This window comes from Moschus berezovskii, chromosome 8 (assembly GCF_049115385.1).
Source record: "Moschus berezovskii isolate FMDL1 chromosome 8, NW_MosBer_1.0, whole genome shotgun sequence".
NCBI classification, from domain to species: Eukaryota; Metazoa; Chordata; class Mammalia; order Artiodactyla; family Moschidae; genus Moschus; species Moschus berezovskii.
Genome location: NC_142467.1, coordinates 72,652,147 through 72,680,056, shown reverse-complemented (window position 1 = coordinate 72,680,056; position 27,910 = coordinate 72,652,147). Strand labels below are relative to the sequence as shown.

Here is a 27,910-nt window from a genome sequence, read left to right as displayed (position 1 = left end):
ATATACACTGACATAATTTGCTTTACTCATCTGATAGTCCCTCAACTCTATTCCCTTTACTTCATTCATATAGCTTCTTAAAGGCCTGTGACTTTTTTCTTAAAGTTTCCAGTGTGCAATACAGTACCTGCCCCAAGGCTAGGAGAAAAACAAACCACTGAGTTGTTTATAATTATTCCTTTTGTTTTCCTGAAATTATTTTGACACTAAAGAACACCAAGAAGGAAAAACACACTCTATTTCACAATGTGATCAATGTACCTTTCAACATTTTGGCACATATGCTAGATTCATTAAACTACTTTTGACAGCCCCTTCTGGTGTGAAATTAGAATCTATATTATTAAATACACATATATTAAACATTTAATAACTTTCAATACTGTATTAAATACTTTAAATAGCTTTGAAAACTGCTTATTTTTCCATTTAATATCCCTAAGATGACAGCTCACAGTATTTAGCAAGTATACTTTCATAATAAATTAGTTCAGAGCAAAAAAAGAAAAAATTCTGAGTATAATATTTGCAATTTATAGCAATTACTAGAAGAACAAAGGAAGAAGAGAACAGACTTTTATTTCTATTTTTAAATAAAATCCATGCACAAAGTTTGACAGCAAGTCAGGAAAAGGACAAACCCCAGAAATTGAGAGGTAGTTTACAGTTCATTTTTATCTTTTATTTGGTCCTTTTTTCTAAAAATGTATAATTTCTTTGACCACACCTGTTATATGCTATTACAATGTCAGTTATTTAAAAAAAGCATTAACATTTAATTTATTTCAATGCGAAACTGAGTGCACACCTCCCCTCATCACCCAGATGCTTATAACAATTACATATGACAGGTAGACTACACTGCTGTGGAGAGAAAACAATTATTTTACAAATGCCCAAAGTCAATGTCTCCAGTCAGGGATTCTTCATTTTAGGTTATTACAAACTGTCTGTCAGGCTTCCTCATTATGCATTAAATAGGTTTGTCCTTGGGACTTATTATCTGATGAGGACGAAACTATAGAAAGGCTTTTCATATCCATTACATTTATTACATCACTCTCATGTATTCTGGTGAGCTTTGATTTCAGAAACATGCAAATCTACTTCCTAGGGGTTCTCGTCAACATGAATTTTATAATGATTAGTAAGAGATGACCTGTGATTGAAAAGTTTCCCACATGTATTACATTCATAGGGTTTCTCTCCAGTATGAATTCTCTGATGGGCGATACGTGATGAGCTTTGTCTGAAAGTTTTCCCACATGTACTACATTTGAAGGGTTTCTCTCCTGTATGAATCCGCCGATGCTGAATAAGAGCTGAACTTTGGCCAAAAGATATCCCACATTCTTCACAGCGATACGGTTTCTCTCCCGTGTGAATTCTCTGATGATTACTAAGGGATGAGTTACATCTGAATGTTTTTCCACACTCATTGCATTTATAGGGTCTTTCTCCAGTGTGCATTCTCTGATGTTGGATAAGAGCTGAACTTTGTCTGAAGGCTTTCCCACACACTTTACACTTACATGGTTTCTCCCCAGTATGAATTCTTTCATGAATAATAAGTGTTGAGTGGGAACTTAAGGCTTTACCACATTCATTACAATTATAAAACTTCTCACCAGTATGAATTATTCGGTGTCTATTAAGTCGTGAAATAGAAGTGAAGCCTTTTCCACATTCATTACATCTGTAAGGTTTTTCTCCAGTGTGAATTCTTTCATGTTGAATAAGAGATGCACTCTGACTGAAGGCTCTCCCACACTCACTACATTTAAAAGGTTTCTCTCCTGTGTGAATTCTCTGATGATAACGAAGGGATGAACTAGACTTAAAGGTATTACCACATTCATTACATAAGTACGACTTTTTTCTGGAATGAATTCTCTGACATCCAGGAAGGGATGTACTGCAACTAGATGCCTTCCTACCTGGATTATATTTATAGGGATTTTCTCCAGCATGGATTTTTTGATGTATAAAAAGGCCTGATCTTCTGCTGAAGGATTTACCACATTCTTTACACCTATAGGATTTCTCCACAGTATGTGTTCTCAAGTGTTTATAAAGAGATGTACTGAGAGTGAAGGCTTTCCCACATTCTTTACATATATAGGGTTTCTCTCCAGTATGAGTTATTTGATGTTGAATAAGTGCTGAACTTTGGTTAAAGGCTTTTGAACAGTCTTTACATTTAAATAATTTCTCTCCACTGTGGTTTTTCTCATGTTTACGAAGGGATGAAGTATTTATGAAAGTTTTCTCACACATGCTACATTTATAACGTTTCCCAGCTGTGTTGGTTTTTTGTTGATTAAATAAACTAAAATTTTGTTTGAAGCTGTTTACTTGTATTTCACATTTTGGTGGAGCTTTTTCTCTTGGGAACACCTGTTGCCTAAAAAAGACTGACTTTGGGCTCAAGTTTTGCCCAAATTGAGTATTTTTATGTTTCCTCTCTATAGTGAGGATTTTCTTGTGAGTGACTGAAACTATCTGTACACTTTCTTTTTTCTCCTGCTTTTTCTCTAATCTGACTTCATATCTGCAGGGTTTTTCTGATTTTAAGTCCCAGGGTCCACTCCTTTTGGATCGTTTCATTATCAGTTCCTGAAATGAATGACCTTGTGTCTGAGTTGACTTTGTGGTTTTATAACTGTTCTTCCATCCTGGAGAGGAAAGAAAAAACTGAAAATGTTTCATGTGATAGAGCATTTGGCTACTAAATGTATAGACTGAATATTTATGGTATTCAAATAAGGTCTCAATATCTAGCCAAAAGGTAATAAGAAAAACTTAGGAGATTTAATTAAGCAGTACAGAGATAGAAGCCAACACAAGCTGAGAACAAGAGGGTGGAGAAAATACTAAACAAACCCATTTAAAGAGGGTAAGTGTAAGAGTGACCAGGAGAATCAGTTAATGGAAAAATAGAGAAGAAGGATTAAAAGGGTAGCCATAAATTGGAAAAGGCAGTCTGGGATCAGAGTCCAAAGCCCATGACAAAATTTTAAATTATCTTCATGACATTTCTCTTATTTGTATAATTATTCGTAATCTGGAAAGTCTTCATCTCTTTTCCCTCATGCCAAATTCCTTTGTATCCGTCAGAATCCATTCAAAAGTTAACTGAATGTTTTTAATTGTTTTGTAGAAAACAATAATATTTAAATTGGAGGCTAACTGCTTTACAACAGTGTTGGCTTCTGCCATACAACAACGTGAATCAGCCATAAGTATCCACATGTCCCTTCCCTTTTGAACTTCTTCCCCAACTCCCATCCCACCCCACTCTAGGTTGTCAGAGCACCAGGTTGAGCTCCCTGTGCCTAGAGCAACTTCCCACTGGCTATTTTACACGTGGTAATCTACATATGTTAATATTACTCTCTCCATTTGTCCCAACTTCTCCTTCCCTGCTGTCTCCAAAGTCTGTTCTCTATGTCTGCATCTCTCTTCTTGCCTTGAAAATAGGTTCATTAGTACCATTTTTCTAGATTCCATATATATGCATTAATATATGAAATTTGTTTTTCCTTTCAGATTTACTTCATTCTGTATAATAGGCTCTAGGTTCATCCACCTCATAAGAATAGACTCAAATGCATTCCTTTTATGGCTGAGTAGTATTTCATTATGTATATGTACCACAACTTCTTTATCCATTCATCTGTTGATGGACATCTAGGTTGCTTCCATGTCCGAGCTATTGTAAATAGTGAACACAGGGGTACTGTGGGTTTACACAATCCATTCCTCTTATCACAGGCACTCATCACAGTATTAAATATATATATATATATTCTATACATGTAATTATACTTATCTATCTACCTATATCTAAATATATTTCACTTTCCTTTTCTATCCTAAGTATTCTTTGCAAGCAGATTAGCATGCCCTTTTAACCTATAGATCCTCCTAATGGCATCTGAATTATATACAAAATGTTTTATTAATCTTCCTCAACAGTATATATATAAATTTTTGAACAATGTCAAATACTTTCAATAATTTATATATTAATTTCACACACACACACACGATTCAAACACTTGTAGCAGTTGCCTCCAGGCAACTAATGTAATAGTACATTACACAAGTAATGTAACTAATGTAATAGTACATTACACAAGTAACGAGAGAGTTTCAGAGCCACTTCAAACAGGAAGGAAGTCTCTTGGACTGCAAGGAGATCCAACCAGTCCATTCTAAAGGAGATCAATCCTGGGTGTTCATTGGAAGGACTGATGCTAAAGCTGAAACTCCAATACTTTGGCCACCTCATGCGAAGAGTTGACTCACTGGAAAAGACTCTGATGCTGGGAGCGATTGGGGGCAGGAGGAGATGGGGACGACAGAGAATGAGATGGCTGGATGGCATCACCGACTCGATGGACATGAGTTTGAGTGAACTCCGGGAGTTGGTGATGGACAGAGAGGCCTGGCGTTCTGTGATTCATGGGGTTGCAAAGAGTCGGACATGACTGAGCGACTGAACTGAACTGAGGTAACAACAGGTAGGCATGAAACCAAAGATTGCAAGATAGGAAAGTAACCTTGCTAATGCATCAAGCAAGAAAGGCTATGCAAGCAACATACAAAAGAGTCAAATATCAAATATAAAAAAGGTAAAAAGGGCTAACATGATAACATGGTAAAAAACAGAATTAAGTTAAATAAATTTTAATTGGGTAAGGATGCAATTAATTGAATATTAAATTTTGCCAGGGGAACAGGTATACATATAGTTATTTATTGTCTCTGGGGTTAGAGTAACCATTTCAAGGGTTCCTCTGCATCTTACTGTATTTTGACATTTCTACTTGACGTTCACAATCTGTGTATAGATTGTCTCTGCTTGGTGAACATAATATATTCTGCTCTTCTCTTTTCTTCTACCAGAGTTAACTTCTCAGTTTCCTTCATGGGTAACTACTTCTTTTCCCCCTTAAAAAAAATTGCTTTCTCTAGAGTTTGGGATTTTTTCCCTTCACTCTACACATTCTCTTTGACTAATTTTATATGCACCCATTTTTACTATTTCTTTTCCTCTTTTTCAAGGCTTGCCATGCAGGGCAAGTGAGAATAACACTCATTTAAAAACAACAACAACAACTGTCAATAAATAATTCATTCAATTAGGGACCACATCTTCTAGAAAAGCCCACAGTGTGTACTTAGAGTAATAATAGCTTCTTTCACTTAGCCAATCATAAAATCTTTCTGCTGTTTCAAAATCTCTCTTATCTTTCCTATTTACTGTTACAGAAAGAAGAGTTTTTTTTTTTTTTAATTTTCTGTTCATACCTTCCAAGTTCCTTGTCCATCTAAATCTTGCTAAATGATCAACTTTCAATAACACTATTTGGTTAGAAGAATGGGAGGCAGTCATAAAACTGGAGTACTTTCCCTGTGAACACCAGTCATTGGTTGCAGGCTACATGTGCTGGGAAAAAGACAGAAAGATTCCAAAATTGTGGATTGTCATTTATAATGTAGTTAGAGATCCTGCCTTAGTTAGAAACCTATACCTTTATATAGGTCTGTATGTAAAGACTGCTGTTTTATGACCAACAAGTTTACTAGAGCTCTTAAGCACTGGACTCGGGTACCTAAATGGTACTCTGCTTCTCACGCTTTAATGTTTCTACCATGGTATCCTAATTCTGGTGACTCAGGGGTAAAGAGTCCACCTGCCAATACAGGAGATGTGGGTTTGATCCTTGGGTTGGGAAGATCCTCTGGAGAAGGAAATGGCAACCCACTTCAGTATTCTTCCCTAGGAAATCCCTTGGACAGAGGATCCTGGCAGGCTACAGTCCATGGGGGTCGCAAAAGAGCTGGACATGATTGGTCAACAACAACCATCACCACCTCTAGACTTCAGTCAGTTCAGTTGCTCAGTCGTGTCCAACTCTTTGCAACTCTGTGGACTGCAGCACACCAGGCTACCCTGTCCATCATTAACTCCTGGAGCTTGCTCAGACTCATGTCCATCGAGTTGGAGATGCCATCCACCTGTCTCATCTTCTGTCAACCCCTTCTCCTCCTGCCTTCAATCTTTCCCAGCATCAGGGTCTTTGCTAATGAGTCAGTTCTTCACATCAGGTGGCCAAAGTATTGGAGTTTCAGCTTTCACATCAGTCCTTCCAATGGATATTCAAGGTTGATTTTCTTTAGGATTGCCTGGTTGGATCTCCTTGCAGTCCAAGGGATTCTCAAGAATCTTCTCCAACACCACAGTTCAAAAGCATCAATTCTTCGGCACTCAGCTTTCTTCATAGTCCAACTCTCACATCCATACATGACTACTGGAAAAACCATAGCTTTGACTAGACACACCTTTGTCAGCAAAGGTCTCTGCTTTTTAATATGCTGTCTAGGTTGGTCATAGCTTTTCCTTGAAGAAGCAAGCATCTTTTAATTTCATGGCTGCAGTCACCAACTGCAGTGAGTTTGGAGCCCCCCAAAATGAAGTCTGTCACTGTTTCCATTGTTTCCCCATCTACCTGCCATGAAGTGGTGGGACTGGATGCCATGATCTTAGTTTTTAGAATGCTGAGTTTTAAGCCAACTTTTCCATTCTCCTCTTCCACTTTCATTCTTCTTCACTTTCTGCCATAAGGGTGGTGTCATCTGTGTATTTGAGGTTATTGATATTTCTCCTGAAAATCTTGACTCCAGCTTGTGCTTCATCCAGCCCAACATTTCACATGATGTACTCTGTATATAAGTTAAATAAGCAGGGTGACAATATATAGCCTTGACATACTCCTTTCCCAATTTGGAACCAGTCCATTGTTTCACGTCCAGTTCTAACTGCTGCTTCCTGACCTGCATACAGGTTTCTCAAGAGGCAGGTCAGGTGGTCTGGTATTCTCATCTCTTTCAGAATTTTCCACAGTTTGTTGTGATCCTCACAGTCAAAGGCTTTGGCATAGTCAATAAAGCAGAAATAGATGTTTTTTCTGGAACTCTCTTGCTTTTTCGATGATCCAGCAGATGTTGACAATTTGATCTCTTGTTCCTCTGCCTTTTCTAAAATCCAACTTGAACATCTGGAAGTTCACGGTTCACATACTGTTGAAGCCTGGCTTGGAGAATTTTGAGCATTACTTTGCTGGCGTGTGAGATGAGTGTAATGTGTGATAGTGTGAACATTCTTTGGCTTTGTTGTTCTTAGGGATTGGAATGAAAACTGCCCTTTTCCAGCCCTGTGGCCACTGCTGAGTTTTCCACATTTGCTGGCATATTGAGTGCAGCACTTCACAGCATCATCTTTTAGGATTTGAAATAGCTCAACTGGGACTCCATCACATCCACTAGCTTTGTTTGTAGTGATGCTTCCTAAGGCCCACTTGAGTTCACATTCCAGGATGTCTGGCTCTAGGTGAGTGATTATAGCATCATGGTTATCTGGGTTATGAAGATTTTTTTTGAATAGTCTTGCTCTCTGCCAATTCAGTCTCTACATTGTAAGAGTAATCTTTCTAAAATTCACATTTTACCATGCTGCAAACTTCCTTAAGATTCTCCAACTTATCTTCAACTTATGAGGTACAGAGTACTTAACACAGTGAACAAAGTATGTCATGATCTAACCTTTGTTCAGCTGGGAACTCATCTCCTTCCCCTGGCTTCTTGCCAGGTATGCTGAACTACATGCAATTTCCAGAGCCCTACATTTTTGTTTTTGTGTGTGTGTGTGTTATCTCTGCATATGCTGGAGACATCCTTTCCATTCCCGAATACTTATTAAGTGCCTACTATGGGCCAGGTAAAGTTCTAGGGAATGTAGAAAATGTGATGACTAAGAATTTCAGCTTTAAGGAGCTTATACCTTGGTTTTGTGTTTGTGTCTGTGTGTGTATGTGGGAAGGTGTGACAAATAATAAGTAAATAAACAACAACCATATGGATGTGTGAAGCAAGAGCTTCCTAGGCGAAGGAAACAGCAAATATCAAAGTATGGTGACTTCTAAGACACAGCAAAGAGGCTGTGTGGCTACTAGAGTGCATTGAGCAAGAGAGAAAATGGTAAATAATATTGAAGCAATAGGTAGAGGCAAGTCATATAAGGCCTAACAGGTCATATAAGGACTCTGGAATTTTATTCTGTGTATGCAGGGAAGTCACAGGCAATTACATCCTCACTCAAGTTGGCTACTGTGTAGAGAACAGTGTTGACACACAAGTAGAAGCAGGAAACAGGGAAGATTATGAGGTTCCTTTAGTTAAGTAGGTTAGAAAGAAGGTAGAGGTATATGGTGACTGCATTCTTATCACCTACTAACAGAACTGGAATCGCTAGTTGACTGTGCGTGTTGAGAACTAAAAACTTAACAGTGGTTGTGCCAAGATGGAGACTATCTGGGATTTAATAACTACCTTTCATGGAACAGGAATAAAGCCTCACTGGAGTGCACCAAAGAAACACTGGGAGAAACATCAAGTATAGAAATGCTTTTGAAAAGTTTTGTTTAAAGGAGAATAGAGAAACAGATTTGGGCAGTTTTAATTCTTTAATGGAAGTAATTACAGCTACAAGGTTCCATACCAATAATGGGAAACTCATTTCACTCTACTTCAAGTGCCAATACTTTAGTCCAAAATTCATGTTTCCTGCTGAAGGGGACATGAGTCCTGGATTGTGGACATCCTTAGTGTTCTTTATGATCTGTTTAAAGTTTCTGGTAAGTATGCAGATGTGTCTCCTTAACTTCTGCTCTTCTCAGAGTCAAGCCTGGGCCTGAGCTATGTCATAAACAAGGCTATAACTTAGGTCAGAAGTTTAGAGACCAGGTGATTTTGCCAGTGACTACCACCCCAACTAAAACCTGTCCATTAGGTCTAGATTCTCTTCCCTGGTGCTTATGAATCTGTGAGTCTCTCTTCAATCTTCTCTTCCCACGTGATTTCATCTACTCCCACACCTCCGATGTCAATGACTACACTGACTCTCAAAACACTTTAGAGTTATTTCCAGTTGCCTGCTAGATTTTCCATTTGTGTATTTTTCTTCAAATTCAGTTTGTCCAAATCTGAAACCAGTGCATTCCTTTCAAACTTTTCTTTCTGTGCTTCCTAGCTCTGAATTATATCATAACCTCCTCAGCTCCTTTGTCATAAATTCTTAGTTTCATCTCAGAACCTTCTCTTTCCTGCATTCCATGTATAGTCAGTCATCATATTCCCTTAAATTGTATCACTAAGATGTTTCTAACAACCATCATTAATACATCCAAGTTCGGGACCTTCTTACTCTATAGTGACTATTGCTTCTGACCTTCAATTTAATCCTTTGATCTGTTTCTCACTTTTCCAATATTACTTCCTACCAAATTTAACCTTCTTATTATATAGAATTCTTATTTCAAAAAGCATTGATTGTACTTTATTTAATTCATTCTTCAAATAATTGAAAAGCAACTACAATATGTTAGGCTCTATCCTAGGTACATGATCCACAAGACATTCCAGTTCTGGTAATGAAAAGAAACAGTTAACTTCTTTAAGGAGTTCACTGTTTTGCATTAAAGACAAAAAAGGAGTAGGCAATCACACTGCAATGTGATAATCTGTACAACAAAAACACAAGACAGAAATGGATACAAATGTGAGCTTAGAACAGCATCCAAACTATCTTCAGATAGTAGTGAGTGCAAGCAGGGAAGGCATACAGGTGTGGTCAAAAATTTGGGGAAGAAATGTCTAAAATGGCATTTTAAAGGCTTAGCCATAGGTTAGATAGATGGGGTAGTGTGAAGGCTAAAGGCAGCATTAAAATCTTTGAACCCAAGTCAACTTTCCAGACCTATATCCTTCCCCACCTTATTCTACAGGTGGTCAGATTCAAAATTATTCCTATAAAAATGTCACATACATTTGCAGTTTCAAGACTTTCCACAGTCAGAGAACTGAGGGAGTTATTTGCTGAGAATTATACATAACACCAGAGAAGGCAATGGCACCCCACTCCAGTACTCTTGGAAAATCCCATGGATGGAGGAGCCTGGTGGGCTGCAGTTCAACACCAGAGAAGGCAATGGCACCCCACTCCAGTACTCTTGCCTGGAAAATCCCATGGATGGAGGAGCCTGGTGGGCTGCAGTCCATGGGGTCGCTAAGAGTTGGACACTACTGAGCGACTTCACTTTCACTTTTCACTTTCATTCATTGGAGAGAAATGGCAACCCACTCCAGTGTTCTTGCCTGGAGAATCCCAGGAACAGGGGAGCCTGGTGGGCTGCCGTGTATGGGGTCGCACGTCAGACACGACTGACGCAACTTAGCAGCAGCAGCAACAGCAGCATACATAACACTACAATGGGGCTAGAACTGCACATCTGAAATATATCCCGTAATGTTTACATGTTGATGAAAAAGACAAATGCTGTTTTAAAGATTTTGTTCTTTGTAATTCTAATTTTTAAAGCTTTGTATTACAGAAAATGTTCGACACGTACAAAAGTAGAGTGAATTGTACAATGAATGGCCAAGCCAGCATCGACAATTACTAATGCTGTTACATTTATTACCTTGTTATGGGTAGAACTGTATCACCAACAAGATGTGTTGAAGTCCTAATTTCCAGTAACTCAGAATATGACCTTATTTGGTAATAGTAACTTCACAGATTCAATCAAGTTAAGATGAGGTGATTAGGGTGGGATCTAATATGACTGGTATCTTTATAAGAAGGAAATTTGGACGCAGGCAAGCACAGAAAGATCACGTCAAGATACCCCCAGAAACACCAAATAACAATAGAAGCATAGACTGGACTGTGTCAGCTGCAACCCAAGGAACAAGGACTGCTGGTCACCACGAGAGAAGGTAGGGAGAGGCAAGGAAGGACCCTATCTTGAGTTTCAGAGAAAGCATGGTCCCACAAAACTGTGAGAAAATAAATTTCTGTTGCTTAAAGCCACACAATTGTGGTACTTTGTTGGAACAGGCTGAGAAAGCCAAAAAGTTCACTCCGGTTTTTCTATAAGATGTTATGGAAAAGCTCGAATGAACTTTTTGGCCAACCCAATATAACTCCCTTACATCTCTTCCATTCAGTTCAGATGCTCAGTTGTGTCCGACTCTTTGCGACCCCATGAATCACAGCATGCCAGGTCTCCCTGTCCATCACCAACTCCCGGAGTTCACGCAAACTCATGTCCATCTAGTCAGTGATGCCATACAGCCATCTCATTCTGTCGTCCCCTTCTCCTCCTGCCCCCAATCCCTCCCAGCATCAGAGTCTTTTCCAGTGAGTCAACTCGTCGCATGAGGTGGCCAAAGTATTGGAGTTTCAGCTTTAGCATCACTCCTTCCAATGAACACCCAGGTCTGATCTCCTTTAGAATGGACTGGTTAGATCTCCTTGCAGTCCAAGGGACTCTAAAGAGTCTTCTCCAACACCACAGTTCAAAAGCATCAATTCTTCGGCGATCACCTTTCTTCAGGGTCCAACTCTCACATCCATACACGCCCAGTGGAAAAACCATGGCCTTGACTAGACGGACCTTGGTTGGCAAAGTAATGTCTCTGTTTTTAATACACTATCTAGGTTGGTCATAACTTTCCTTCCAAGGAGAAAGCGTCTTTTAATTTCATGGCTGCATTCAGCATCTGCAGTGATTTTGGAGCCCAAAAAAATAAAGTCTGACACTGTCTCCACTGTTTTTCCATCTATTTCCCATGAAGTGATGGGACCAGATGCCATGATCTTTGTTTTCTAAATGTTGAGCTTCAAGCCAACTTTTTCACTCTCCTCTTTCACTTTCATCAAGAGGCTTCTGAGTTCCTCTTCACTTTCTGCCATAAGGGTGGTGTCATCTGCATATCTTAGCTTATGGATATTTCTCCCGGCAATCTTTATTCCAGCTTGTGCTTCTTCCAGCCCAGCGTTCCTCATGATGTATTCTGCCTAGAAGTTAAATAAGCAGGGTGACAATATACAACCTTGACGTACTCCTTTTCCTATTTGGAATCAGTCTGTTCTTCCATGTCCAGTTCTAACTGTTGCTTCCTGACCTGCATACAGGTTTCTCAAGAGGCAGGTCAGGTGGTCTGGTATTCCCATCTCTTTCAGAATTTTCCACAGTTTATTGTAATTCACACAGTCAAAGGCTTTGGCATAGTCAATGAAGAAGAAATAGATGTTTTTCTGGAACTCTCTTGCTTTCTCCATGATCCAGCGGATGTTGGCAATTTGATCTCTGGTGCCTCTGCCTTTTCTAAAACCTGCTTGAACATCTGGAAGTTCACGGTTCATGTATTGCTGAAGCCTGGCTTAGAGAATTTTGAGCATGACTTTACTAGCATGTTAGATGAGTGCAATTGTGCGGTAGTTTGAGCATTCTTTGGCATTGCCTTTCTTTGGGATTGGAATGAAGACTGCCCTTTTCCAGTCCTGTGGCCACTGCTGAGTTTTCCAAATTTGCTGGCATATTGAGTGCAGCACTTTCATAGCATCATCTTTCAGGATTTGAACTAGCTCAACTGGAATTCCATCACTTCCACTAGCTTTGTTCGTAGTGATCTCCTGGAGAAGGAAATGGCAACCCTCTCCAGTATTCTTACCTGGAAAATCCCATGGATGGAAGAGCCTGGTAGGTTACAGTCCATGGGGTCGCAAAGAGTTGGACACGACTGAGTGACTTCACTTCACTTCACTTTTCTTCCATTAGAGTATGCTAAAGTATGATAACGCCCTATTATATCATTTCATCAATATTTCAGAACACATTTCTCAAAGATAAGAATTCCACTTGTAAACACAACCACACACTTTGATTATATCCACCAAAATCAACATAATTATTTGAAGTTATCTTTGCCTGTAAGATAGTAAATGTTCTTCACTCAATTCCAATGTGCTTCTCAGGGGTGGTTAAAACATCAATACAGGATTCTTGGATACCAACTGGGTGTCCTACAATTCAACTCTAACATTATCTATAATACCTAGTATGCATGCTCAGTCATATCCAACTCTTTGTGATCCCATGGGCTGGAGCCCATCAGGCTCCTCTGTCCATGGAATTTCCCAGGCAGGAATACTGGAGTGAGTTGCTATTTCCTACTAAAACCTACAGATAGTATCATATCCCATAGGTTATGGGATCAGTTCTATAAGACTTCCCCTGCCACCTTCAGACATCTGTCACAAGCCCAGGTTATCATCTGTACTTCTGACGAATTGGCTATAAATCAAAGGTTCCCACAACCCCCTTCTTGCTGCTACTGCTACTGCTACTGCTAAGTCACTTCAGTCGTGTCCGACTCTGTGTGACCCCATAGACGGAAGCCCACCAGGCTCCCCCGTCCCTGGGATTCTCCAGGCAAAAACACTGGAGTGAGTTGCCATTTCCTTCTCCAATGTGTGAAAGTGAAAAGTGAAAGTGAAGTCGCTCAGTCGTGTCCGACCCATAGTGACCCCACGGACTGCAGCCTACCAGGCTCCTCCATCCATGGGATTTTTTAGGCAAGAGTACTGGAGTGGCTTGCCATTGCCTTCTCCGACCCCCTTCTTAGGTTTGATTAATTTGCTATAGTGGCTCATAACTCACCTTTGCTTACTAGATCACCAGTTAATTATAAGAGGATATACCTTGAGAAAAACCAGATGGAACAGATGTACAGGGCAATGTATGGGGAAAGGGTATGGAATTTTATGCCCTCCCCGAGTGAATCACTCTCCCCAAATCTCCACATGTTCAGCAACTCAGGGGCTTTCTGAATCTGTCCTTTTGGTGTTTTATGGAGGCTTCATTACATGGGCATGATTAATTAAATCATTGGCCATTGGCAACTAGTTCAACCTCCAGGACCCCTCCCCTCCCTGGTGTGGCACTAAAAGTTTCAACCCTTTCATCCCATGACTGGTCCTGGAAACCAAATCCCATTCTAAGGTAGGGTCCAAGAGAAACATCATTAACATAACAAAGACACCTTTAGGTTCTCATCACCTAGGATTTCCCGGGGTTTTAAGAACTGTACCCAGGCGGCTCAGGGGTAAAGAATCCTCCTGCCAATGCAGAAGATGCAGGCTTGATCCCTGGGTTGGTGAGATCCCCTGGAGTAGGAAAAGGCAACCCACTCTAGTATTCTTGCCTGGAAAATTCCATTGACAGAGGAGTATGGTGGGCTGCAGTCCATGAGGTTTCAACACAACTGAGCACTCATGCACCAAATATATATTTTTTATTATAAATCATAATATTGATATAAACCACTAAGGACCTTTATTTAAACTGCTGTGATTTAAAGGCAATTGAGATAATTTTTCTCTATGCGACTAAGCCAACAGCATGATAAACTATTAGGGTCATTTGTTTCATTTTGTTTTAATATTTATGGAACACTTTTCCAGTTTTATTTAATTCTATCTTTATTCTCTTAATCCTTTTTGTTTTTATTCTTTCACCTTACAAGTAAGCTTTTTTATTGATACGTGTGTGTGTGCTAGGTAACTTCAGTCATGTCTGACTCTTCGCAACCCTATGAACTGTAGCTCACCAGGCTCCTTTGTCCATAGGAGTCTCCAGGCAAGAATACTGGAGTGGGTTGCCATGCCTTCCTTCAGGGGATCTTCCCAACCTAGGGATGGGATTTGCATCTCCTGCACTGGCAGCTGTGTTCTTTATTGATCTACTTTTATCTTTCTTTTTTTTTTGGCTTTTCTTTTTTTTTTTTAATACAAGCAAATACACACTTTTTCTTTTTTGGTATCTCCTCTTTTCTTTGCTATCTGCACTTTTCCTCACTTAGTAATATTATCATCCAACAATGGAATTTATAGAGATCTTCCCTCATTCCTTTTTACAGTTGCAAAGAATTTCTTGGTGAGAACGTACCCAGTTTATTCAAGCAGATTTCTTTGATGGATAGTTGGATTAACTGGGTTAACATTACCCAAAGCCACATACAATCAAAATCACCTCTTCTGCCTAGAAAAGAGCCAGCCGAAGACCACTGAACCACTCCTTAGAGTGAGAAAGCCCTCTGTGAACTGACATGCAAAGAGCTTCAATATATACCAAGTGAAAGGGGTAGAATAATGGAGTGGACAAAGGGAAAAAAGAAATATGTTTATTTATATTTGCATATAAGAGCTCTGCCAGCTGCTGCTGCTGCCTTCTCAACACATCTCACCTTCTATAGTATCCCACATGTGTTCATTTCCTCATGCACCTCATGGGCTCATTTTTGGCTTCTATTCTTACCATCACTCTCTTTAAGGCAACAATGAACTCCATGTAATAAAGCAAGATGTGCTCTTCAGTCCTCACCTAACTTACGTTTCAGCAGCATCCAACAGTGACTCCTTTTCATTGAGAAGTTCTTTGCCTAAGCTACAGTAGGCAGCTGCCAGAGTTCTCTGCCTGAGCTTGCCTCCACATTCTTCTCATGGTCCACTACCCTCAGTTTCCTTTGCAGCTTTTCAGTCTCCTTTGTGCACTCCTTTTCCTCTACCTGATCTTTAATCCTTGGAGTTCCGCAGGGTTGAGTGCTAGGCCCCCAATTCTTTTCACTCTGTACCCTTTGCACAGGCCAGGTTCATCTACATTCTAGGCAAGACTTCTCTACTCTCCATACCTAAATATACAACATCCTACTCAAACCAGCAATTAGATGTCTCAAAGACAGCTCAAATTCAACATGCCTAAAACTGAATTTATGACTATTCCTCCCTCCATCCTGCATAACCTATAAATGGCACCTATTGTTTCTATAAATGGCACCAGTTCTGAATCAAAACTTTAAAAGGCACCCTTCATACTTCTCCCTCAGTTGATTACCAAGACTTGTTTCTTCTAACATCTAAATAAGTCTCAAATTCATTTAATTTTCCCTACCTCTACTGATACCATCCTTTATGAGCCTTGACTTCAATGACACTAGACTCCTGAGTTTCCTTCTGTAGTACACCTTATCTTTATCATCCCTACAGGTTCATTTCTCTCTACCTAGCCGTGAAATGCCAGTTTCTCTAGATTGAGTCCTATCTTCTTTCTTGCTCTTGCTGTACCCTGAATCCACTCTACAGGTTAACTCAAATTCAAGCATTGCTTCATGATCTTTTAGTAATCCCATGGACAGAGGAACCTGGTTTCAGTCCACAGGGTCGCAAAGAGTTGGACACGACTGAGCGACTTCACTTTCACTTTCACTTTTAGTGACAGAGTCTTCACATTTAATGCTCAGTGTATGAGGGATGGAACTCTAAATCTAACAGGCTATTTGACATCTTCACTTGAATAACTGGATCAACCAAAAGACAACTCAATTTAATTCATCTAAAACCATATTTATACTAACCCCCAAATCTGATCTCCTATCACCACTACCTCAGTGAATGATATCATTGTTCATCCCAGAACAGGCCACAAACCAAGCGAAGCTCCTTGACAACTCCATCTCTTCTATCTTCCATATCTGATCCATCTCTAAGTCCTGCTGCTTTTATCTGCCACATAACTCTGAAATTGGTTCCCTTTTTTCTAGCACTGTCACCACTACCTAACCAAGTCATTCATGCATTCACTAACTGGAAGCTGACTCTAACCAAGCACTACTTTAGGTACTAAGGATATGGGAACAAATAAACAGACAATCCAGCACAAGGGAACTTATAATCCAGAGTAAGAGCAGATAATAAATAAATATGTACTCTTTTGCAGTGACGAGTACTCAGAGAAAATAAAGCATGGTGAAGGAATAAAGAATGTGGAGGACAAAAGACCATGTTCAGATGAGCTGTGACTAAGCAATAAAGTGCCATCTGAGCAGAAACCTGTATAGTGCAAGGAAGTAAGTCATATGGGCTCCTGGCTGCCAGGAAGAAAAATGATCCAGGAGAAGAAAAAGCAAGTGCAGAGGCCCTGGGGTGGGAGCCTGTTTGGCCTACCTGACAAACTACAAGGAGACCAGGGTGATTAGAGTTCTCCAATAAAGGGCAGAGAGGAAAGAGATTGAAGGTGAAAAGGTAGCCAGAACCAGACCACAAAGGCCTCTGAGGGCCATGCTGGGGGGCTTTATATTGTGTTCTATGTGGCAGAAGCCACTAGAGGCTTTGGGCATGAGAGTGAGATAACCTGATCTACATTTTAAATAGACCATTCTAGCAGCTACAAGGAAAAAAGATGTTGGTGGCAAGAGGGGAGGGCAGGGGGCAAGAACAAGACTAACTTAAACATATTAAACACACTTTCACCTTTTAAGAAATCCACTGTTTAAAATCACTGCATGCTATTTCATTAGATTGCTGCTATATCCCCCACAGCTGCTGCTGCTACTGCTGCTAAGTCATTTCAGTTGTGTTCGACTCTGTGCGACCCCATAGACAGCAGCCCACCAGGCTCCCCCGTCCCTGGGATTCTCCAGGCAAGAACACTGGAGTGGGTTGCCATTTCCTTCTTCAATGCATGAAAGTAAAAAGTGAGAGTGAATTCACTCAGTCGTGTCTGACCCTTCGCAACCCCATGGACTGCAGCCTACCAGGCTCCTCCGCCCACGGGATTTTCCAGGCAAGAGTACTGGAGTGGGGTGCCATCGCTTTCTCCATCCCCTACAGTACTTCTTTGCAAATCAGAAAAAGATCCCTACTCTCTGTGCAGATGTAACCCCAATAAATCTCAGCAAGTTGAAGGCAGCCCACAAGTGACTGCTCAGCTGACCATCCTGCCAGGTTCAGTCTGCCCTGAATTCTTGCATAAATACAACAAAGGAAGAGAAAAAGACAAAGAAAAGCACTTTCTCATCACAGGGAATTGTTTACTCAGATCATCATTGGGTTTTTTAATTTTTTAATTAAAGAATATTGGTTTACATTGGATGTAAACCAAACTCATGAGATCTTCAAGTTGATTTAATCATATTATTCCTGTTTTATATATATATAAACCACTGCATGCTATAGCAACAATCTAAAGAGATTGTTCCCTGAAAGTAAAGCTATGACAAACCTAGAGCGTGTATTAAAAAACAGATATCTTTCCCCAAAAGAGACCAAATAGTCAAAGCTACGATTTTTCCAGTAGTCATATATGAATGTGAGAGTTGGACTATAAAGAAGGCTGAGCACCAAAGAACTGATGCTTTCAAACTGTGGTACTGGAGAAAACTCTTGAGAGTCCCTTGGACTGCAAGGAGATCAAACTAGTCAATCCTAAAGGAAATCAACCCTGAATATTCACTGGAAGGACTGATGCTAAAGACAAAGCTCCAATACTTTGGCCACCAGATGCAAAGAGCCGACTCAATGGAAAAGACCCTGATGCTGGGAAAGACTGAAGGCATAGGAGAAGGGGGTGGCAGAGAATGAGACGGTTGGATGGCATCACTGATTCAATGGACATGAGTTTGAGCAAACTCTGGGAGATAGTGGAGGACAGAGGAGCCTTGCATGCTGCAGACCATGAAGTCACAAAGAGTCAGACACGACTGAGCAACTGAACAACTATTACATACGTATACACACATATAACACACATAATATTCCAGAAAACTGATTATAGACTTTGGACTCATTTCTTAAGTAAGAGACTCAGATAAGGTATGTACCTTTTGAGCCATTCCCTCCTATCTCTCAATATAAAACATATTGATCCAGGGATGACAGTATGTTTTCCCTTTTTGTTTGTTTTTCCTATTTGTGAGTAGTTTTGAAGTGAAAATAATATTTTAAAAAACATATTTGTTGTCAACTAGAGATCCTAGGAGTCCTACCCTGGAAGCATAAGCTTTTCTGTCACTGGTTGTTCAAAAGGTTGGTTTTTGGCTCTGGTCTAAAGTTAATAATCGAAGTGCTTCCAAGAATATCCAGGTCCTTCACCTGAGCTCACAGTGAAGTGAGTTCCTCTTGGAAGGAAATTGTTCCGAGGGTACTTCAGCCCAGGAAAATGGGGGATTCACCAGGGGTGCAGGAGGGACACAACACATGCCAGCACTCCCAGGACACCCCATCTGGCTGTCACCTTTGACCATAGAGAGGAAGTTCATTGCATCAAAAGAAATGCACACACTGGTTGGCTCTGACGTCTTTACTTCCTCCAGACACCCACTCAGAGTTTTCCTTCAACTTTCCAAACCTGAGAAGGACTCCACATCTCTGCGAGGTGGCCTTGGGGTCTCTCTGGACAGCTTTGGACTCCAGTCATACTTTCTGTTCAGTTTAATCCAATTAATACTTCACTCAGGTAGGGGGACTCCTCATGGATCAGAGTCTCTTAAGGTGAAGGGAAAGGGAACAATTCTTCCTTTTCTTCCTCTGATCTTTCATTCCAGACTCAGCCCACACCTGACAGTGGGACTGATATCCTTCCCAACTCTCCACTGGTTTCTTGCTGCCTGAATTCTCTGTTTACTCTGTGGTGGTCTCCAGAAATTCCCACAAAATTAGTGCATTTTTCCCAAATGACAGTTAAAAGATATAAACAAAGACAAGAGTGGTTTCTACCTCAAAAGATCTCACCTTGTACGATCTCACCTTAGGAAGAAAGTGTTCTAAAGGTGTGTGGGCTTTAGGGATGGATATAGCCTATCCTACAGTCCGTCTGCTGGTGACTTCTTCTCAGGCTCAATCACAGATTCTTCCCTCTTAACCCATCTCATAAACACCGAGGTCTCCTGGGACTCTTGTCTGCTCCTCTATTCCTTTAACCGCTCAGCTCAAGGCTTCAAATGCCACCTTCGCACTGACGCCTCCCTGACCTCCCTGTTCAGTTCCAACCCATAAACTCTTCTACAGCTGTTTACTGGTAACGTATACCTGTATTTTGCTCACATCTCAAATGAAACCCATCCCACACAAAACTTGTCCTATACCGTTAAAAAAGGGGCCCTTATTTTTTCCTCCTGAACCCACTGCATGTGCCTTCTAGGTAATGTCTTGCCTACATTATGCAATAATCTCCAGAAGGTTCCCACCTCTAGTTTTTCCTCATTTCAAATCTAAGCTCAATAATGTTTCTGAAGTGACCATCCTTATTAAATTCAAATTGCAAAGTAAGGACTGAATTAATATATTCTCTGTGAAAATTTTAATTATATTACATGTAAATAAAGTCACTTTTCATCATGCCCATTCTCAATCCTAATCCAAACGGAACTAGTTACCAGGTTAGGTGTCCCCTGACTTTTTTCTCAGGACTTACACACCTAGTATGCATACAGACAAACATACATGTAAGTTTCTCTAGACATAAATGGTGACATGTCATAATCATGCTCCATAACTTGCTTTGTAGTCCCTTACATGCCTTGGAGCTCTGCCTCCACCAGTGCTCTTTCTTTATGACTGTGGTGTTATCTGCCAGTGGAGGTGCACTCAGCATCTTTAGGTATGATTTTACCGAAGGTTAGCTATAGTGTCTCAGACTGAGGCCATTTTTTCTAGGATATCAAGGACCATATAATTCTTCGGTTCCTTGAATATTTTCCAGTCAACCATGGACAGCTCCCATCCATAAGAACTGAACCAAAGTACTTCATAGTGTGGCCCCCACCTGGCTTTCTAATCTATTTCCTTCCTCATCTCTTTCTTTTCCCATGACCCTGGGCTTCAGTCAGAATGAATCTGCTGCAGTTCCTTCAATACACTAAGCTTGCTGAATGAATACTTGAAAATGCCGCTCTCCTCTGAAACAACAGGAAAGAATAAGAAAAAAGATCCTGAGATTCACCTGTGAAGTATCAGAGAAAAAGAGGAAGCTTGCAAATGGGGGCCTTAGCATCCCTTCTCTACCACTTTCTGAGCACTGAGAAGCCAGAAAAACTTCCCTGACCAACATCTTCAAGTCACACACCCACTCATTTACCAGACTGCTGCCTGCAGAGATTCCCCACCCACTCACCTAGAGAGGAGCCTCCAGGGCTTTCTTTCTCTACCTTCCAGGGATCTTCTCCTTGCTGCAACAGGGAGATCACTTTGGGTTTGGGAAATAGGAGTCCTGCTCATAGAGCAAAAAAAGAAAAAAAAAAAAAAAGACTTGATTTTGCCTTGATGCAAAGAAGAATCTGAAATCTGAGTAGAAAACTCAAAGGATGATACAAAGAACTCCTGTGGGGTGCTTAAGCTGTGACCCCACGATGTGAGGGGGTATGTTAGGGTAAAGACAATGCAACATTTAGTTGCATGTCAGTGAGGCATGATAAACGTGCAGCCTTGATTAATAGGGAAAAACAGTTTTCCATACAAGAGGGAATATGCATACACTGTTAAATGCATGTTACATATACAGACTAAATTAACATTTGTAACAGGTATCTATGGAAACGATTCTGTATCAAGAAGCTTGTTTAAAATGAGAAAACACTAACTGACCCCTTTGAAAGATGGCAGCGGTCAGCAAACTATGGGTCTCATATGCCAAATCTAGGCTACCATCTGTTTATGTATGGCTCTTGAGCAAAGAATGGTTGAAAAAAAAAAATGTTACAGAGACCATATATGGCCCACAAAACCTAAAATACTTACTCCCTGGCCCTTTAAAGAAAAAATTTGCTGACCCCTGTAAAAGAGAATTGAGAAAAGCAAGTGTTGGGTCAAAGAAGAGGGTTGAGGGGTGCTCTGTTAAGAGATGAGCAAACACATCATAGCTCAGTCTTGGAGGGAAAATAAGGAAGTGCCTACAATGAGGGAATTTCTAATGTGCAGCTCTGTAGACTGTCCCATCCATGGGGCAATTCCATGCCTATGAGGGTGAAAAAGTTTTTTGGATTCATTTATGGAGATCCAGTTTGTACAGTGTTAAGGAAAAAAAAAAAAAAACACCTCAGATAAAGTTTTTAAATGACCCAGGGCTTTTATCCAGGGAATCAGGTACTGAGGTATCCAGATGTCTGAATTCTGTATCTACAGGGGAAATTTCCTTACCCAAGGAGACAAGATTACTATAGTTCTCCAGCATCACATCTTGGTACAAGTTTCTCTGAGGAGGAGCCAGCTTTCTCCACTCATCCCGTGTAAAGAGCACAGCCACATCTTCGAACGTCACTGACACCTGTAGAGACAAGCCATCCCAGCTCAGCCAGGACCACCCATCACACAGGGTGAAAAAGGTGGCAGTGGGTAGTAGATGGGCTACCATGAAATGCTTCTATACTATTCTGGGTTGTGAAACTTCCAGATCATTTGTTTAATGAACAATTGACCTGTGACAAATATATACTGAGTGGCATGAAGTATGAAGCAGGCCCTGTTAACCACCACAAAAGATGTGTGGAGGTATCAATTCCATTAGTGGGAGTGTCAATTAGAATAATCTTTCTGATGGCGATTTGATAACACACATTACAAGCTGTAAACTGTGCATATTCTTTAATGCTCCAATTACCGTATTTGTTTGATAATGAACAGTGAACAAAAATGTACATAAAAGGATGTTTATCATCGTCCTAGTAACAGCAAAGAAATGGAAACAGAAATAATCACTGAGAGGGATTGGTTTACATAACTTAAGGCACTCTCTTTATGCTTCCTGAAACTTGAAGACAGTAACGATGGAAAGTAACACACTTGTCATCTATTTTTTCAGGCCAAGTACTATTCTTAGAGCTTTATATTAATCTTTAGTGTAAATCTTTATTTTGTCTTCACAACAATCCTATGAAATTGTCTCCATTTTACACACGAGAAAGCAAAGGAGAAATTTATCCAAGTCACACAGCTGGTATGAAGGAAAAAAATCACTCCTCTTGTAAGTCTCTTTGACTCTAAATACAGTACTGTTTCACTTTTGACACCAGATGTGGGGGGTTTTCCATACACCAAGCAACTGCGCAACACCAGCTGGGTGTCTTAAAATGATACTCAATTCTGACACTGAGGACAGTGTCAAATCCACAGGCTAAAGGATCAGTACCACAACACTGGCCCCCTTCAGTCAATCACAAGTCCAAGTTATTACCTGTGTTTCTGACTGACTGGCTGTAAATCGGAGGTTTCCACAACCCTCTCCTAAGGTTTGATTAATTTGCCAGAGTGGCTCACAGAACTCAGGAAAACATTTACTTACTAGATTACTGGTTTATGATAAAAAGAATGTAACTCAGGAATTGGCAGATGAAAGAGATGTACAGGGAAGGGGTGCACTATGGATTTGCCATTCTCTCTGACTCTTTAAATGTTCACCAACCTGGAAGAACTCTGAACCCTTTTGGATTTTTATGAAGGTTTATTACAAAGGCATGATTGACCATTAGCAACTGATTCAACTTTCATCTCCTAGGGTGGTGGTGGGTGGGTAACAGGGGCATAGGGGGGCAGGACTGAAAGTTCCAACCCTTTAATCAAGGTTCCCTGGCAATTAGTCCCCATCTTTAGGTGGGGTCCAAAAGTCACCTCATTAACTCTGGTGTGAATGAAAGGGTTTGTTATGAATAACAAAGCACATCCATTTTGCCTTCATCGCTCTGAAGTAACTTCAGGGATAAAAATCATTTATTACTAATCACTTAGGAAATCACAAGGGTTTTGGAAATTATGTGCCAGAAACAAGGACAAAGACCAAATATATACTTCATATTATAAGTCACAATATCACAGCTAGTCAGTGGTAGAGATAGAATTCCAATCCAGGGAACATCCAAGGCTTCATACTTAACCACTCTGCAAAACTTCCTCTCAACGCCTATCTCACAGGGTTAAGAAATAAATGAGATAATCCATACAGTGAAGATAAACAGTAATGATGTAACACAACAATCTGAATGTATTTAATGTCAATGAATTATATACTAAAAATGGTTAAAGTGGTAAATTTAATCTTATGTATACATATCACAATGAAAAATTAAAAGAGATTAGATCTGGTAGACAGCGCCTGAAGTGCCTATGGACAGAAGTTCATAACACTGTACAGAAGGTGGTGACCAAAACCATCCCCAAGAAAAAGAAATGCAAGAAGGCAAAGTGGTTGTCTGAGGTGGCCTTACAATTCTGAGAAAAGAAGAGGAGTGAAAGGCAAAGGAGAAAGGGAAAAATATACCCAACTGAATGCAGAAGTCCAGAGAATAGCAAGGAGAGAAAAGAAAGTCTTCTTAAATGAACAATGCAAAGAAAAGAAAAATACACACGTACATATGTACATAAATAAATAATAAAGGTGCATAGAAAATTAAAGGAATGACCATTATTTTGTCCAGGGGCTGTTGGGGTAAGAGTGATTTTACTTTCTTTTTTATATACGTATTTTCTGAAATTTTTAACATTAACATGCAGGTGCCATATAATAAGATAATTTATTGGCACAGGGGAGGGATACAAGAAATGATCTTTACCCTCAAAAGAAATAATAATCCAATTGGCAGACAGGAAAATTCATGAATAATTTCAGCAATGAAAGAAAAAAGTGTTGCTGGACAAGACTATATACCATTTCCTAGTTTAATCCTCATTCTAGAGATGAGGAACATAAGATCCAGGGCACATACTTTATCCATGGCAGAGACAAGACAGTAACGGAAGTTTTCTTTTAACCCAGCACTTCGTGGGTATATTCTCTCTCTAGTCTTATTAAACGTCCTGTCACTGAGTTTTACACACAAGCCCATGCAGTACGGAGAAGGCAATGGCAACCCACTCCAGTACTCTTGCCTGGAAAATCCCGTGGACGGAGAAGCCTGGTAGACTGCAGTCCATTGGGTACCAAAGGGTCAGACACAACCGAGCAATTTCATTTTCACTTTTTACTTTCAGCATTGGAGAAGGAAATGGCAAGCCACTCCAGTGTTCTTGCCTGGAGAATCCCAGGGACGGCGGAGCCTGGTGGGCTGCCATCTATGGGGTTGCCTAGAGTCAGACACGACTGAAGCGACTTAGCAGCAGCAGCAGCAGCTACACAGTACTGATATACAGGCAGCAGGTGAGGTTAGGGAGAAATGTCATATAGGACTCACACACAGGGACAGGGAAGATTTGGGGCAAGAGAGCAGCTTGGCTCTGCTGGAATGGAATGTGAAAGCCTTAGAAGAAAGCAACCCAAATGTGCAAAGGCAGGTCCTAGCCATAGCTGCAGAAGATCAACCACCACATTTCATGGGTCCAGAAAATATACAATATCCCATTGCAGACAGCTCTGGTATCTTGGGGGTTAGGCTTGCCCTGTGTTCTGAAAAGAGGTACAAGAGGAATGAATGGACAATAACCAACATGAACTTAGAACCTGGGTTTGATTTCAGATTACCTGACTTTGTTGAGTCTCAGTGGCAAGTGTAAAATGGGGGTAATAACTTCTACTTTGCTATAATAGTGAGAAGAAAGCTAAAGCCCTTGGGATATTCCCTAGCAACATTACCTATTATGGTTAGATGAGGATGAGTAAAGGAAGGACACTGTACAGTCATTTCTATCTACCAACAATAATAGTATCATATATTAATATCAATCAGCCACCACAACCATCCCATGCTGCAGCTGCTGCTAAGTCACCTCCAGTCGTATCTGACTCTGTGCGGCCCCACAGACGGCAGCCCACCAGGCTCCACTGTCCCTGGGATTCTCCAGGCAAGAAGAACACTGGAGTGGCTTGCCATTTCTTTCTCCAACGCATGAAAGTGAAAAGTAAATGTGAATTCGCTCAGTTGTGTCCGACCCTTTGGGACCCAATGGACTACAGCTCCTCCGTCCATGGGGTTTTTCAAGCAAGAGTACTGGAGTGGGTTGCCATTGCCTTCTCCCAACCATCACATACTGAACATCTATTATGTGCCTGGCCCTGATCAAAACTTTTTCCATGCACTAACTCCCAGGATCCTCTCATCTATGCTAGGAGGTAGGCATGGTTGTTGTTTTCCTTTCACAGGTGAAGAAACTGAGGCACATTAACAGCAACAGAGAATATAGGCACAAACCTGGCCATATAGCTCCAAAGAACCACTCAGTAATCACTGCATACCCTGCTCTCCACTACCAATATCCTATGGAACTCTTACTGCTGCTTCCTGAGGAGTCTTCTCTCTACACTTGAAGTCAAGAGACTACTCCATCTATGTCCCCTCCGACACGGTTATCCATTATTTGCACACTGGTTCACCTGGATGGGGTCCCACTCTCATTTTCACAGCATAAAGATGAAAAATGGCAGGTCAAGATCAGTTATCAAGACAGTGATGGAAACAAGCTGCATGATCCAGAAAGTTAGGAAGGAGAAAAAACTAGAAACTGTGGACTGGGCAAAGCCTTGGAAAGTATCATGAGGATTCTCAGGGGTGGAAAGAAAAAGAAAACCATTCTGGCCAAGGGTAGGGAGGGGGACATGAGTGGGCAAAGGGAGTATGTCAGAAAGGAACTCTGCCAAAGGTGTATGTTTGTATGTTCTGACCCCAAGTGGTATAAGACATGTGGTATCTTACTTCTCAAACCAGTAATCATATAGTAAATTGTGGTTAATGACTAAAAGAGCACCTATTAGGGGAAAAAAAAAAGAGAAACACTAGACATGGATGGGGGAGGGTGGACTGGGGAGGGGGAAGGCAAATATTCTCTACAGAACCCATCATCCCCCGCGGTGGACCAGTTGTAAGAGTTCTTTCAAGAGAAAAGGACTTGAGCTCCAAAACCTGGTGAAAATTGTATTGGGTAGAGAATTTTACTTTGAGGGTAAAAAACCCCAGCTGTCCCTAAGACTTGAGATGACAATGAGCTCACCTGAGACCTTGCTTCCCTCTGTTCAGTAGCCATGTCTTCTTTCTGGGCAGTGTCCCCTGAGGATGGGTGAAGTCTCCAGAAGCCAGATCTGAGGGAAGACAAAGCGAGCCAGGAGGAAGCCCCTCTGTTTTCCACCCCTCTGAATCAGCAGCTCTGAATCATTTACACTCCCTGAGAATGATGCCAAGTGCCCTCAGAGAAGGAAGTCAGGAGCAGCCAGGGGTAGACAGGACCAAACAGAAGGGATGGGTCATCCTGTTCCAGGCCCAGCTCTTTCCCTGGCTCAGTGAAAAACGTCCTAGGACTCAATCAGCAGCGGCAGCAACTCCTTGAGCCTCACGAAGTGCCAGGCACTACCTGCATTACTGAACACAGTTGACACTGTCGGACCCCATTTTACAGATCAGGAAACTGAGGGCAGAGTGGGAGCGACCTGGCCCAGTCCACACAGCCAGGGAGGCTGACACCTGCTCTAAACTCCCTGCGTGCATATGTGACAACTTTTCTGGACTTCGACTTTTCCCACCCAACTCATCCTCCTCCTTGCAAGGAAACAATTTCCAGAGTTTTAGAGAAAACTGCTTTGGAAAGGGAAAGTATCAGTTCTCCTAAGGCGGAGGAGGCTGCTGTCTTGAGAAACTAGGTACAGACAACCAGAGACCTGGATTCCAGTCCTGATTCTGCCACCGGGGGAAGACGGCGATTCACTTCTCATGCAAAACAAGCCTGTCACTAGGGAGAGCAGCGGCGATGGTAAGGGAAGGAAATTATTTTCTCACATTCACTGCCGGCCCAGAGCAATTCAAACGCCGTACGAAGCCGGGCAGGTAGCGCGCTGGGAACCTATCTGGAGGAAGCAGGAGGATGGCTGAGCCCGGCCAAAAGAGAGGAAGTGCCCGACTTGTGGCGTTCAGGGCACGTTTGCGGGAGGCGGTGGCGTCAGGCGGACAGAGCCCGGATGCCCAGCCCTCGGCCCGCTGGCGCCCACAAAGGCCCAGCTCGCTCCTGCTGGGCCTGTGTCCGGCGCCCCGACGCCGCATCCTCCCGAGGCCGGGTCTTCCCTCCCGCATCCCGCGCTTACCTCGCCTAGGCCTCTGGGGTTCCGTGGGCTGCAGGCGGGAGGCTCCGGAACTGCCACAGCCTGACAGCAGCTTCGGGTCTGGACTCGCCCGAGGTGCTGCCTGGGCCAATCTCAGGCCGGGTGGCTGCTCACGCCAGCTGCAAAAGCCAGGCACCCCAAGTGGGTACAGGAGG

The 27,910-nt window shown here is 41.4% G+C and overlaps 1 protein-coding gene across 1 annotated transcript; it reads right to left on the bottom strand.

Moving 5' to 3' along the window:
- Positions 1-559: 559 nt before the first annotated feature.
- On the bottom strand, positions 560-27,910 carry ZNF354A (zinc finger protein 354A). Its single transcript, XM_055430058.2, has 5 exons — positions 27,738-27,910; positions 26,657-26,744; positions 21,884-22,010; positions 20,862-20,957; positions 560-2,675 (listed from the first exon to the last, which is right to left on the bottom strand). The coding sequence occupies exons 2-5, from the start codon at positions 26,687-26,689 to the stop codon at positions 1,111-1,113; spliced, it is 1,821 nt and encodes a 606-aa protein (XP_055286033.1). The 5' UTR covers positions 26,690-26,744; positions 27,738-27,910; the 3' UTR covers positions 560-1,110.

Excerpts from the sequence above, each read along its gene's own strand:
- ZNF354A (XM_055430058.2), bottom strand. The coding sequence starts at position 26,689 with ATGGCTACTGAACAGAGGGAAGCAAGGTCTCAG. Across the intron at positions 22,011-26,656 it reads AGAGGGAAGCAAGGTCTCAG|GTGTCAGTGACGTTCGAAGA; the intron begins GTGAGCTCATTG and ends TTGTCTCTACAG. Across the intron at positions 2,676-20,861 it reads CCCTGGAGGCTCCTCTCTAG|GATGGAAGAACAGTTATAAA; the intron begins GTGAGTGGGTGG and ends TTTCCTCTCCAG.